Source organism: Suncus etruscus, chromosome 4 (assembly GCF_024139225.1).
Source record: "Suncus etruscus isolate mSunEtr1 chromosome 4, mSunEtr1.pri.cur, whole genome shotgun sequence".
Classification (NCBI taxonomy): domain Eukaryota; kingdom Metazoa; phylum Chordata; class Mammalia; order Eulipotyphla; family Soricidae; genus Suncus; species Suncus etruscus.
Window position 1 is genome coordinate 78,294,043 of NC_064851.1, and position 14,855 is coordinate 78,308,897.

At 44.8% G+C, this 14,855-nt stretch overlaps 1 protein-coding gene and 1 non-coding gene across 2 annotated transcripts in view; both read left to right on the forward strand.

Annotated features, from left to right (window-relative positions):
- Window positions 1-734: 734 nt before the first annotated feature.
- Window positions 735-14,855, forward strand: part of FOXO3 (forkhead box O3) — a 118,244-nt gene continuing 104,123 nt past the window's right edge. The window contains exon 1 of the mRNA XM_049771186.1: window positions 735-1,575. Within this exon, the coding sequence (XP_049627143.1) occupies window positions 940-1,575 (636 nt within the window). The 5' untranslated portion in view covers window positions 735-939. The remainder of the gene's footprint in view (window positions 1,576-14,855) is intronic.
- LOC126007715 (small nucleolar RNA SNORA31) lies at window positions 9,569-9,702 on the forward strand. The gene has a single exon (XR_007495208.1). It is a non-coding gene; the product is annotated as a small nucleolar RNA SNORA31 (small nucleolar RNA).

The following is a 14,855-nucleotide window of genomic DNA, read 5'->3' on the forward strand; positions in this document are numbered from 1 at the left end:
CAGCCCCCGCCGAGTGGCCGCTGTGCTCCTGCTCCAGAGGGACTCGCTCCAAGGCGACCCCGCCGAGCCGAGCGGAGCCGAGCCACCCTCCCCGGCCCACGGTGGGCCGGCTGCACCGGGGCGCTTTTTGCTCTTGGGCCCGCCAACGCAGCGGGAAGAGGGGAGCTGCCCGAGCACTCCCGGACTGCCCCCAACCCCGGGCGGTGCGGGCTTAGGTAGCCCAGGGAACGCGGAGACTCTAAAGACTGCAAGGCCGGGGAAGGGGCGAGGAGTCCGGGACGCTGCAGACTTTGGCGCGGTAGAGGCGGCGGGAAGCTGCGGGAGTGGGCCCGAGCGAAACATAAACAAACGCACGCCCGCCCGCTCCTGCTCGGGCCCCCGCGGCGGAGCTGCGCCAGCCGGGCTGGGCTGCGGCGCTGTTTTAAAGGCGCGGCTCGCGCCCCTCCTCCGCCCCTCCTTCCCTCCCCTGCCTCCCCGCCCCGCAGCACCTCGCCCGGGGGAGACCTGCGGCCGGGGCGGCGGCGGGGGAGGAGGCGGAGGAGGAGGCGGAGAAGGAGGAGACGGAGGAGGAGGAGGCAGCCTCGGGCCCGCCCGCCCGTGCCCGTCGATTCGCTCCCGGCTCCCCAGCGGCCTGGCCAGGGGGCGGCGTCTGCTGCGCCAGGTTCGCGGGACGCACGTCTCCAGGCTCCAGGTCTGCCAGCTCGCTCCAGGAGGCGGGCGGGCGCGGTGCGGCGGAGCTCGGCTCTCCAGCCCCGCGGTCACCAACTCTCCTTTCCCCCTTCTCCTCCTGCTTCCCCAGGAGCGGCGGCTTCGGGAGCGGCGGCGCCCTCCGTCCTTCCCCCGCAGCCCGGCCGGGCCCGAGAGGGAGAGAGAGAGAGAGCGCGCGCGCGAGAGCCCGAGCCGCGGGCGGGCGGGCGGCCAGGCGGCCCGGCGGCGAAGATGGCAGAGACGCCGGCCTCGCCAGCCCCGCTGTCGCCGCTCGAAGTGGAGCTGGACCCGGAGTTCGAGCCCCAGAGCCGGCCGCGCTCCTGTACGTGGCCCCTGCAGAGGCCGGAGCTGCAAGGCAGCCCGGCCAAGCCCTCGGGGGAGGCGGCCGCCGACTCCATGATCCCCGAGGAGGAGGACGATGAAGACGACGAGGACGGCGGCCGGGCCGGCTCGGCCATGGCGATGGCGCTCGGCGGCGGCGGGCTCGGCGGGAGCGGGAGCGGCGCGCTGAGCTCCGGGCTGCTCTTGGAGGACTCGGCCCGCCTGCTGCTGCCCGGCGGCCAAGACCCCGGCGCCGGGCCAGCCTCCGCGGCGGGCGCCCTGGGCGGCGGGGCGCAGACGCCGCTGCAGCTCCAGCAGCCGCTGCCGCCGCCGCAGCCCGGGGCGGCGGGGGGCTCGGGGCAGCCGAGGAAATGCTCGTCGCGGCGCAACGCCTGGGGCAACCTGTCCTACGCCGACCTCATCACCCGCGCCATCGAGAGCTCCCCGGACAAGCGGCTCACCCTGTCCCAGATCTACGAGTGGATGGTCCGCTGCGTGCCCTACTTCAAGGATAAGGGCGACAGCAACAGCTCCGCCGGCTGGAAGGTGCGTACCCACCTGGGGCCCCTAGTTCGGGCCTCCTGCGCAGCGCGTCGGGGTCCTGGAGGCGTCGGAGCGCGCCTCCGAGCGCGCGGGGAGTGGGGCTCCTAGCCAGGTTTAGGGGCCACCCCATGGAAGGCGGTGAACAGCCTCGGGGGCACATAGGGGTGGGTGGGGGCTCCGGTCACGTCTAAAAGAGGGGGCCGCGGGGGAAAAGGAAGGTCGCTTTTACTGGATTCTCAGGACCGGAGGAGGTAGGTAAACTGTCAGTTTTGGGATGGAAGTCTCCGGAGGGTAGAGGTGCTTCTGTGGAACGAGGGTACCCAGGGCGTGTTGGCTGCTCTGTGCCTGGAGAAGCTTGCCTGTGCTCCGCAGAGCACGGTGCGTTGGCACTCATTGCAGGCGAACCGGCAGCCCGTCCGTCAGTCCTAAGTTTCGGGCTGGTCCATGTGAATTCCCAGCGGCACCGCGAGCCTGTTTAAAAAGCAGCAATAATTGGCAAACCCTTTGCCTCTTTCTCCCTGCCCTCGCTCACGTCTTCATTCCTTGGAGACTTGTCTCAGATAAACTTGACCCACCAGGAGCCTCTCAGATGTCTGAGAACCTAGAAGGGCCACCTCATTTGGGGGCTGGCACACCTGCTGCTCTTCTGCCAAGGCCTGGCACTGCTCTTAAGGGGTTTGGCGAGCGTGGCTCTCCTCGGGGTTGGATGGCAATGCCAGGACACAATGGCGTCCCTTTGCTAGTGAACCTGAGGAGAGACTCTGTAGGGGCCCTTCCCCGCCTCTGGGGTTGCTGGACACGTGGTCGCCCAGAGGTGTGGAAAGGCCTATGATGTAATGACTTCCTTGCAATTGGGCATCCAAAGACATGAACTCCTGACAGTGCTAGGCCGTGGATATCCAGCTGCTTTTTGGCTAGCTCTTCTTCTAGGCCTCTTCCCTAAGATAGGAATGTTCCTCCCAAGAACTCTGCCAGGATACTATCACTTATCAGATGCTTCTATGCGCAAGTTAGCTTTTCCTTTTATCTTGTGCTTTAATGAAGTAGTTGCTTCTTCCAGCCCTTCCTTTATTGCCTTTGGGGGAAACCCTGCTGTCTTTCTGGGTTCCAGTATGGAATAGGAACTGTTTGACCTCAGTGGGTGAACTGACTCCCTTGGAAAGGAACTTATATGTGAAAAAGTAAAGAGTTTATTGTGACTTGATTTAAAAGTAAACACTACAAAGCACTTCTGAAGTAGCCTTTCTCATGGTCAGAATATGATGGCCTTGCCAGATTCTTAAGGAGCAAAATGTGTGTACATTGGTATCATTTCACAAATCTCTCTCATTTCCTTTAACAAATGCTGACAGTATGAATTTTATATTTGGTTTAATTTTATTACTTGCAAAGGAATGTCAGTTATATGATATCAGAGCTCTTTACAGAAAGGGTGAAATTTGTGCCCATCATAAAGCTAAACATAATGATCCTGCTAATGGAGTAATTTTAACACTATTTTTTCAGGTGGCTAGCAAGGGTTATTCTGTGTATATTGTTTGGGAGGGGTGAGTTTACAAGATCTAAGATAATAGATTTGGGGTTTGTAATATTTTTCAAGTTTCTCACACTTGCAATTTGGTCCTGCATGTTTTGAATTTGATGCAGAGAATCTTAAAAGTTATTTTTTGGCTAACAGAGAAGGGTTTCAGTAAAAAATGATTTTTACAACTAACATTTATTTATAGAAATTGTAAGGTTAGACGGAGTGATAGCACAACGGTAGGGCATTTTACCTTGCACGTGGCTGACCCAGGACAGGCCTGGGTTCGATCCCCAGCATCCCATATGGTTCCCCGAGCCTGCCAGGAGAGGTTCTGAGCACAGAGCCAGGAGTAACTGCTGAGTGCTGCCAAGTGTGGCCATAAAAAAACAACAACAAAAAAGTAAGGTTAATAGTTTTTTATTTTTCTTGAAGACTTGCTTGAGAAAGTGGTATTAACAAAGACTGAGCATAGAGACTGTAGATTATTGCACTGGAAAATTTGGGCCTGGCCATAAACTTTGGTTTATGTCATAACCAGTTTTTGGTCTCAAGTTTTCCTTTTTTATTTTCTAATTTCTTTGAAAAAAATCTTAGGAAATAATGCAAATTGAAACACTCAAGCTCAATATGTTTAATGCATAATGCATAGTTTATAATTATATTTACTTCAATTTTACACTGATTCTGAGTATCATGTGGCAAGTAATCTTTGAAGACTATAGAAATATAATCGAGGGGCCGGAGAGATAGCATGGAGGTAAGGCGTTTGCCTTTCATGCAGGAGGTCATCGGTTCGAATCCCGGCGCCCCATATGGTCCCCTGTGCCTGCCAGGAGCAATTTCTGAGCCTGGAGCCAGGAATAACCCCTGAGCACTGCCAGGTGTGACCCAAAAACCAAAAAAAAAAAAAAAAGAAATATAATCGAGTTTTAAAGCGTTTTTGTAAGATGATCTTTATCAAAGGATGCAGCCATTCAAAACTTCCAAATCTTTTATGATGAAGGAAGTCTTTTGAAATTGGCTAGTTTCATATTCAGATTATGACCAATCGCCAATATTTTTTGTGTCTGTGGTTAGTGGGGGTGGAGGAAGATAGAAAAGGGAGAGGTCAGGAACTAATTGTGACACATTTCCATGTGTCCAAGTTTCAGGAGTTGATCGCTATTACTCTTAGTCATTTTTGGAATCGTGTGTGTGCCTTTTAAACCATGCTACTTTCATCCTGAGTTATATATTAGCCATTTTAATTTCTGGATTTGTCTAAAATTCAGATTTCATCTTCTTAGGCATGCACAGACACATCAGCAAAGCCTCACTAGTTTTCTTACTTTTTGGACCATTGCATTTAGGAGCCATTGTAACCAAAATTGGCAGCTAACAGCACCTGTGGATGAAAGAACTTGAAAGGAGGCTTGGAGATCAGAATCATCATCAGTGGTTTGAAACTCTGCTTGCATATTAGAATCTCCAAAAAGTTTAAAGGAAATACCAATACCCAGAGAGTCTCATATAATTGGACTACCAAATACCTTCACAGTTGGTCATTTTTAAGTTTTTCAGGTGATTCTAATGTACAGCCAGGATGAAGTTTTTTTTTTTTTTTTAATCTAGTTCAACCCCTTTATTTTATATTTGAGGAATGATTTTTTTTTGGGGGGGGCCACACCCTGCAGTGCTCAGGGGTTACTCCTGGCTGTCTGCTCAGAAATAGCTCCTGGCAGGATCTTTATATAATAGTAATAGCTATTACTACTAAAGTAATTAGCCACAGTTCTAAGATCTGTGTTCTTTATCACATTATTTTTCCTTAAATTGCTTTTTTTTTTTTTTTTGGTTTTTGGTTTTTGGGTCACACCTGGCAGCGCTCAGGGGTTACTCCTGGCTTCATGCTCAGAAACCGCTCCTGGCAGGCTCGGGGTACCATATGGGACGCCGGGATTCGAACCAATGACTTTCTGCATGAAAGGTAGAAAGCCTTACCTCCATGCTATCTCTCCGGCCCCTTAAATTGCTTTTTTTAAACTTCTCTTAGTTAAGTAAGCAGAAGTTGCTTTCCTGAAAAGCATTTGTGTCTTTCAATCTAGAAACATCTTAGTTCTTTCCGCAGCAGATAGACAACTAGTGGGAGGCTGAGGATGAGCCAGTGTATCCTGTTTCTATTGTTACTCAGTTCCCATCACTCTTGAGTACTTGGGGACAATGAAGTGATGAAGGCTGCAAAAGGCAACTACATCAAACCCTCCACTATTGTAACAAGAGGAAACTCTTGGTTAACTTAAAGTCACATGCAAGTTGTGCCAAGGGGGGAAAGGTGATGGCTATCGCACAGGTTCCCTTACCTCCGGCATTAAAGTAGAAATGAAGAGTCAGATGTGGTTGAAAGGGGAAAAGGTTACATTTCCTTTAACTCAGATTAAGCTTGCTTGCACTGCACCCAGGGTGGAACTGCTGAGGTATCTTGATTCCTCTTCTTCTGGGAAGACCTCTGGGACTCCAGGGTTTCTGTGGTAAGGCCCACGTTTCCCCCACTCTCTTGACTACACCCCCACACTGGCATTTACTGTGGGTTCAGACACAGTCACATTAGGTGGCCCTAATTGTGTGGAGTGCTCTGCTTCCCAGGCTCCTTCAACTGGCAGAGTATGTTTGCATGTGACTACATAGATATTCTTGGCTACTTCCCAAGGTAAAAAAAAAAAAAAAAGAAGAGATTGAGGGCTGGCCTGCCACATCTGGGTTATGTCTTTGTTCTTCCATTTCTTTAGATTAATACAACTAGTGCTTTCTCTAATACTGTATCGAGACACTTTTTATTTAAAAAATTTTTGTTTTAAATTTTGGGCCATACCACAATACTCAAGGGTTACTCCTGGCTATGCACTCAGGAATCATTACTGGTGGGCTCTGGTGACCATATAGAATGATGGGAATTGAACCCAGGGTCAGCTATGTGCAAGGCAAGTGCCCTACCCTCTGTATTATTGCTCCAGCCCAAGACAGTATTTTAACCATCACTTTTATGTTAACTTTAAAGTTTTTTTTTTTTCCCCCCCCCCAAGATTAACAAGGCACTCTCCACTGGTATGTGATTTTTGGTCTCAGAGGCTTTTGGAGCCACTGAGGAACCACTCATTTTACCAAAGGGCCATCTCTGGTCGGTTGAAAAGGAATCAGCCTTCTTCTTGGACCAGGTTGCCAAAATGCTGTTGTGTCATTTCCTTGGGCAGAACTGTCTTTGTCAGTGATTCTCAACTAATATACTTCCTCTTTCTACAATAGCAGTACACTAGGGGGACTGTTTTTCCTCTTTTTCAAAGCTGTGTCATCGCCCTGTAAAGTGAAGAAATTGGCCCTTTCAAACCTTGATCTCTGAGCTCTGTAGACTTTTTAAAAAAAGAAACTTAAGTATTTGTTTTGGTATGCTTATCTCAGAAAATAAAATGAAACTATATCAAGCTTATTTTTAGAAGATTTGGGGAGTGTTCTATTTTAAGAGAATGACACCACAGAAGAACATTTTGTAGTTAAACTTTTTAATACTCTGCTTGTGATTCTTCTTAAGATCCACAGATGTCTTCATTTTGAAAATTAATGATGAGGCATTGTCGTACTGAAGTCATTTATTTAGTTTAGAAAAAGTTGAGCAGTCACCACCCACTCAAAGAACTGGATCAAAAAGGAGAGTTAAGATTTTGAGACCCTCGGCTTTGGTGAAGCATCCTATTCAGCATTGCAGATGCATAAAATTCCAGATTTTTGGAGCTAGAGAGAAGGAAATTGTTTTCATAATCACTTTTGCCCATTGGAAGCAGACTTTCTCCTATTCTTGACCCCTCCATGCCATCTTGTGTATCACAGCCTAAAGGAATGTGAGATGTCATTTTGGCTTCCTACTGCTGTGGAAGGGGCTGCATATCTGTAGGTGGGTTAGCATTAGTGGATGCTGTGGTTGGATTCAGGTGGATCAACATTGGTGGGTGTGACACTCTGTGCACTGCAAGTGAGTCACAGATAATTGAGAAAACCCTTGTTAGTCATTTGTGCCACATCCCATTTAATTCATCAACTAGTATTTACGCAAATGAACTATATGCAGGGCACTCACTCCGCTGGACCCCAGGGCTAGAGCAGTAGCATCGACATAAGAGAATCTCGTTAACCAAGCTCACCTGCCACTGGGGGAATACAAAAATAATCATGCAATCTGTGCTTTGTGACTTTGCCATTGTTCGTGATCTTTGGCCCACCCCCTTTTCCAAATGTACTTCTGCTTTCCTCCATGTTTCAGCTCTCTAGAGAAGTTCCTGACAAATGGCAAATGAGTGTCAAGTTCTAGCTCAGAACTGGCTTCTTGCTTCGCTTCAGATAATTTTCAGCTTGCTCTGGAGATAGAAAGCCATTGTGTCCTGGCTGCTGTGGTTTAGGGTTGTTTGGGAGAAACCTGGGATTTTGCAAGTACACATGGAGAAGAGCACATCTGTGGCTCTGGACTGATCCTTAGTTCTGTCTTACGTGGTCTGGATGAAGAGTAGCTTCTTTCTTTTAAGTGGATGTTATATGGAACCTTGGTCTATACTGCATCTTGCCTCATAATTTCTTTTTTTTTTTTTTTTGTTTTTGGGCCACACCCTGTGACGCTCAGGGGTTACTCCTGGCTATGCGCTCAGAAGTTGCTCCTGGCTTCTTGGGGGACCATATGGGACGCCGGGGGATCGAACCGCGGTCCGTCCTAGGCTAGCGCAGGCAAGGCAGGCACCTTACCTCCAGCACCACCGCCCGGCCCCCTTGCCTCATATTTCTAACTAAAAGAGACTTTATAATATATTGTACTGTTGATTTTACATGTGAGGTCTCAGGCCAGAAGCATGGGAGTAATTGGCCTGGGACCCATAGCTATCAGTGAGTTGAGACTGTGTCCGTAGGAGCTTAAGGCAGTGTTTGCTGCACACCATTGTGGTTTCACAGCTGTTGGTGTCAGCACTGTTGGCTTTCACTTCTACAAACTCCTGTTTCATTTGCTCTTTTCTTCAGTTTGTAGGGGTTTTGTAGTAGGGAAGCCTGATCTTGAAGTGACCTTTCACTAAGAGAAAGCTGAAAGTCTGCCCTCTCCATGTGCCTTACTTTACGAAGTGCCCATGTTCTCTGGAAGAGTCTCCATAGGGACTCTTCAATGTTCTTATCTGCTTTTGACAGGAGCAAAACTGCTCGTTAAAACTAAGTTGTCTGAATGTTCTGTATGGTAGGTCACAAGTCTTGTTTTTAAATCCATGCATAGGAAAATCGAAGTGTTGGATATGAAAGAAAAATGACAGCAAATAGTCTTGAGATGTAAGGGCCAGTCTTGGCTCTTGGGTGTTATATGCAGTTAGCCTAGTAAATTACAAGTTCCTGATTCAGATGGCATTGCTAACCATTTTATTTTCAAACAACTTTTTTTTTTTTGGTTTTTGGGCCACACCCAGTGACGCTCAGGGGTTACTCCTGGCTATGTGCCTCAGAAGTCGCTCCTGGCTTGGAGGACCATATAGGACGCCGGGGGATCGAACGGCGATCTGTCCTAGGCTAGCGCTCGCAAGGCAGACACCTTACCTCTAGCGCCATCACACCTGTCCCAACAAACAACTTTTTTATTATCACCACAATTTTCTCAACTGAAAAAATAATTAGGGACCAATCAGATATTGGATGTTTTGCTCCTCTCTGGTAAAACTGGTGGCTATGAATGGAACGTATTTTGAGCTGAGCTTTTCTTGAGTTTGTTTCTTCCACTTTTTATTCAGAACTTTGGGGTGGGGGTTAGATTTTAATCCAGACTTTCTCTGCAGCACATTATTTATTATTGGGTAACTATACAAAGTGAAGCTAACTTCTCTGATGGCTGTGGTCTTTTCTGTAACTTGCTACTTGAGTTTTTTTTTGCATGTTATGAACAACAGAGGTTACTTTCTGGGGATTTGGCATGTCTGAATGTCCTAATGCCTACTGCTCCACAGTGGTGAGTGTAGAGCAAGAGAAACTGGTAGCACATGGGTACTGGACAAGACCACTACAGGAATCCCCTCAACTAAACATATTAGATTTCCTCTGTGTGAACGAATAACAAGCCCACAAAGATGCCTTTGGCTATTTTCAGAAGGCTCTTTTAGTGACCCAAATTTTTTTATTGAGCAAAACTTAGAAAGATGAGGAGCAGTGGGCTGGGGTGAGGAAAAAGACTATGTGTTCAAGAGAGAATACAAGTTTGAGCAGGCATATGATTTTTGTATTTTCTTGTTTGTATCTTTGAAGATGTTTGCACACATGTATGAGAGAATTCGTACAATTTTATTTTCTTTTTAGATATTTGACTGACTCCTAAAGTCAAGGAGAGTTTATTTTAAGTTCAGAGCCACCAGAGGGAGTAAACAAATCTTGAAGCTGAGTATTTTCCCCACATAGCTCAAAGTATTACCTTGATTTAAAATAAAACCATTGCATTTATTTGACAGACCTGCAGCAGTTGCATATCTGTAGCTTTGGTTTCTACTACAGGTGAAGAAAAAAAAAGTTCTCACACTTTCTACCTGTCTGATATGGCAGTCCAGATTCCATGGGGGAATACAGGAGGAAAAAGAAAACCCAATCCAAACCTCTGATAGTGCTTGTAAATTTTTAGAAGAAAACTGAGTCTTCTATCAGACATAAACCACTTGGACCTACCACCACATTTTTTAGAATATGTCAGGTGTCTACTTCCATGGACTGATCTGTATTTTAGTACTGTTCTCATTGAGATATTTGATGTTTTTTAAAGTTATTGGTACCCATGGGAGAGATAGGGGGAGAAACAACATTTCTATTCAGAATTAGTAGTTATGGATCCACTGAATATAATAACTGAAGAAATTTAAGGTTAGTAATGCTATAATTTGTCATCTCCTGGCACTTTGCTCCATATTTTGGTAGTGGTGATTTATTTGACTTTATTTCCTCCTCTCTCCCTTCCCTTTGTTGCTGCTGTTGTTAAACTAGCAAACATGTATTTAGCTGCGGAGCTTCCTGTGGGTTCCACATCTGGTGCTTGCACACATGGGCCCTAAGGAATGGAGAGGAGGACATTCTAGGTACAGAGAGGGTCATATGGAGACTTGAATGAAGGTTGAAAAGATGCAGGTTTAAGCCAAAGAACACCAGAGTTTGCCAGAAGATTCCAGAAAGGGCCAGCAAGTTCCACACCTAGAGCCTGGAAAGGAAGCCAGGGCTTTGCTGGTAATTTGATGTTGGACACAGAGTCTAACTCTATGGGAGGATACATTTTTGTTGTTTGAATTCTCAAAATTTGTGTCATTTATTATGTTAGCCCAAGGAAGCAAACACAGAGTTGGAAAGAGATGGACAGGACTGCAAATAGGGATACAGGTAGATAAATAATTTTTCTTGTCTGCTTTTCAGCTATAATTATCATGTAGTTTTAATTTCAGGTATATAATATAAAGATATATTATTTGTATACATTGAAGAAGGCCACTAAAGTAAGTCCACTTAACTTTCATTAGAAAACATTTTTCTGTAATAAAAACTTTTACATTTTTATTATTAAAATTTTAATTTTATTTCATTTTATGTATCATACCTGTCAGTGCTTAGGGATCTTTCCTGGCAAGGACTGGGGATCATTTATGGGTATCAGGGATTGAACCTGGGTTGGCCATGTACAAGGCAAGTATTTTAATACCTGTACTATCTCTTTGGCCTTGGAATGAAAACTTTTAATATATGCTCTTAACAACTTTAAACTATGTTACACAGTCTTGTACAGCATGGTGACTATTAATTGACATTTCATTCTTGGAACTTTATGAATAAAATTGGTTCTTTTGCACTGCCTTCTCCTGTTTTTCCCAACTCTTGCAAAGGTCTTATTTAATGAAAATAAAGTGTTGATCATCGAGAGACTGCTTTCTGGTCATGTTCATTACTTCTTCAGCTTGCTGTGAGTTCCATCTGTGAGAAGCCTGAATTCTCCTTTGTTTTCCAGTTAGAATGCTAGAACGCTCCCTCTCATTCTAATTGGGTGTGTCTTGAATTCCCCGCTCTCCATCCGTTTTTTAAACATTTCTTTTCTTTTTATTTTTTTGTATTATGTATTTTATTTATTTTTTTATACATCTTTAAGCACCAGATTACAAACATATTTGTAGTTGGCTTTCAGTTATAACTAACGCTTATTTTCATTACTCCTGGCATTAATCCTTCAGAGGCTGCCTAGGGTGCTTATCTTGGATTTAGAGCTGACTCAGGTGACTAACAGCATCGTGTGAGGCAGGAATGGATGTCCACCAGTCCATTCCTGCGCCTTCCCTTGATTTTTGCACGAGCTCATATTGACTTTTAAAAATAGAATCTGTAGGCTGAAGTTCTAGTATAGGGGTTAAGGCACTTGCCTTGCATGCAGCTGGCCTGTGTTTGATCCCCCCATATTCCCGCATAGCCAGGAGTGATCTCAGAAGACAGAACCAGGATGTAAGCCCTAAGCCCCCTTATGTGTGGCTCCAAAACAAAACATTTCTGTCAGAAATCTGTTGGTTTTTTTCTCATTTGATTATTACCTTATGTGACCACTATTTACTATGAGTCAGATGCAAAGTATACTATTTAGAACTAATAGAAGTATACATATTATTTAGAAATAGTTTAGGGTGGGTTGGGCTGCTACTCTGAGAAATCTGTTTTGGAAGAACAGGGTAGCAGTGCAATAGTTAGCTAGAAGAGACAATGGAAAAATGGATTTCAGGGGAAAATTCAAGGAATTCCTGGTAGACATTTGTTTGCCAAATTAGGTATTATAATTAAAGCTATTAAAATATTTTTTTGAGGTGCTTGACTCTTTGCAGTGCAGTAGCTAACACGTTTAAAGGCAAACAGCCAATATGCAAACAGAAAATGTTGCATAATGCAAGTTGCTGGCCACATAAAAGTATTTGTCATTATAGGTGAATAGGTTACTGCTTTTGTCTTTAAGGAAAAAAAATGCATGAGTCAAACCTAAAATGACAATTTTCATTGACTCTAGGAATGCCTATGTACCTTAAGATAAAACATGGCTAGCAGAATACTAATCCCATGTATTGGGAAACATTTCAGAATTCTCAGCTTTAGAGTAAAGATAGGTGAGTGGGGTCTGGACAGTGTCCAGGAGAGAGCAGACTGAAACCCAGTGATAACTGTAGCAGCAGAGCTGTTCCACCTGATGTTGAATGTTGCCAGGATGAGGCAGGAGGCATTTGGCAGTAGGAAGTATCACTGATCACCCGGTGAACTTTAAAAGGTGTGCTGTGCTGGGTTTCCAAAGTCTAAGGAGAACATAACTTAACAAAAGAGCTTATTAGCTATTGCCTAGAAATTTGGTACTATAGTAAAATGATCAAGAGGTTAGTTATATCATTAATATAATTCATATCTCAAAACTACAGTTTTGAAGTGTTCTAAGAACTGTTCTAAAGGGATGCTTCTTTCATCATGAATTACCTGGGTAATTTATGATGATGCCTGATTCCATATTTCATATTAAACTCTGCTGATGGATAGTCGAGCTTCTTGTTCACTTCCTCTCTTGCCTCTCTTTACTTTGAATTTAGTTATTTAAAAAAAACTTTTGGGGGGGGGCTGGAGAGATAGCATGAAGGTAGCCTTATGCCTTGCATGGCAGAACAGTGGTTCGAATCCCGGCATTCCATATGATCCCCCGAGTCTGCCAGGAGCGATTTCTGAGCGTAGAGCCAGGAGTAACCCCTGAGCACTGCTGGGTGTGACTCCCCAAAAAGACACCCCCAAATCCTTAATTTTTTAAAATCCTGTAATGACTTTATAAAGTATGTTTTTCTGGATCTCTTGCTTAGAATTTCTCACGTTGATAAATTCCTAAACAATATTATGTTATAAAACTTAGGTTTCTTTAGGTACTTCAGAGTTTTTCTTTAGTGTAGCTATACTGTTTTTGTCTCCTGTCTTGAAATTTTATCTTTTATATGTTTGCATCTTGGCCTAGTTTGGACACTTTTTTTTTTGTCCAATTGTTGGAATGAGAAGTGATTTTTTTTTTTTTGTTACCTAGTTATTTATTTCCTTGTTCCCTAGATAGTGGATCCTTAACAGCATTAATTTGTCACATACGTATTTATCAGCAAGTAAACAGACTAAATTTTAAGCAAAATACTTAATTTATTTTTCTTTTTAAGAAGTGAAAATTGGAATTTTGAACTTAAAGCATTTTTCTGAATTGTTTTTAAAAGAATAAGGAGATGGGGCTAGAGTACAGGAGGCAAGGCACTTACCATGCATGTGGCCATCCTCAAATTTTTTTTTTTATTATTTTTTTGGGCCACACTCTGTGATACTCAAGGATTACTTACTCCTGGCTATGCGCTCAGAAATTGCTCCTGGCTTCGGGAACCATGTGGGATGCCTGGGGATCGAACTGTGGCTTGTCCTGGGTCAGCCGTGTACAAGGCAGACACCCTACCGCTGCGCCATCGCTCTGGCCCGCAAACTCAATTTTGAACCCTGATACCATATATCATTGGTTGGTTCCCCAAACACCACCAGGAATGGTTCTGGAGCATAGTCAGATGTGGCCCAAATTCTCTCCCCAAATTAAATAACATAGGAGTCAGTTTGACCAAGTATACCTATGTAGCTTTGTGTAACCCTGAGAAGCCTGGAATGGGACTTATGAAAATGTGGACCTGATTATTGTCAAGGTCTCATTGAATTTCGTGGTTGTGAGTGTGCTTGCTTTGACACACTTAGTCTCAGAGGCTCTAGATAGTTAACTTTCTAGGTGAGTTTGTATACTATTTCTTGAAATGAGTGACCTAGATCAAACCTTCTATCTCTAATGCCGTCCAGTAAAGATAATCTTACAGCCTTGTGTTGGAATAGGTGCATGTCCTCTACTGAACTTAATTGTCTAAATCAGTCCTTTTTAGTCTCTTCTCTTTGGTGCAGGGAGACAATATTGAGTGGTGCTCAGGACTGACTCGTGACTATACACTCAGGAATCACTCATGGTGGGTACAGGGCTTGGTTTGTGGAGAGTCAGGGCAAATGCCCTACCTGCTGATAGTATTGCTCCAGCCTCTTAGTCTCTTCCCTTTTATAAGAAAGATCCTTCTTTTAGGTTGAAAGACTAGGAGATCTGGGCCATATTTTGTCTCTACCGCACATTCAGTTTTATATCACATAATCTGATGAAGTTTGGAACTTATAGGTATATTACAATTAGTGTCCTTTCTAGGAAGGATGGAGGTTCATGGCAGTAGTCTAAAACCAGGGACTAGTGAAGTACCGTGTGTAAAATTTAGAAAACTAACTTGTCCAAATGCAAACTATGGAGGTTTTTCTCTTCATTTTTTGGGACACACCAGTGGTGTTCAGCACTTACTCTTTGCTCTGTGTTTAGGGATCACTCCTGGTGAGGATCCAGGGACTATATAGGGTGCCAAGGATGGAACCCACGTTGAGAGCATGCAATACAACTATCATTCTGGCCCCTTATGGTATATTTTATACTGATTTTAAAAATAACAACTTTTAAGTTGTATTTGAATATTTAGAATGTTTTTGCTTTAAGAGCAGAAGAACTGGTCTTCATTTGGACACATGCCACTAGGGTGGGCATAACTAGGGAAGGGAACATAAGAACAATGATATAGAGGCAGATGGGAAACTGGGGACATTGGTGAAAGGTGTAAGGTACAGTGGTACAGTGGAGAAGAGA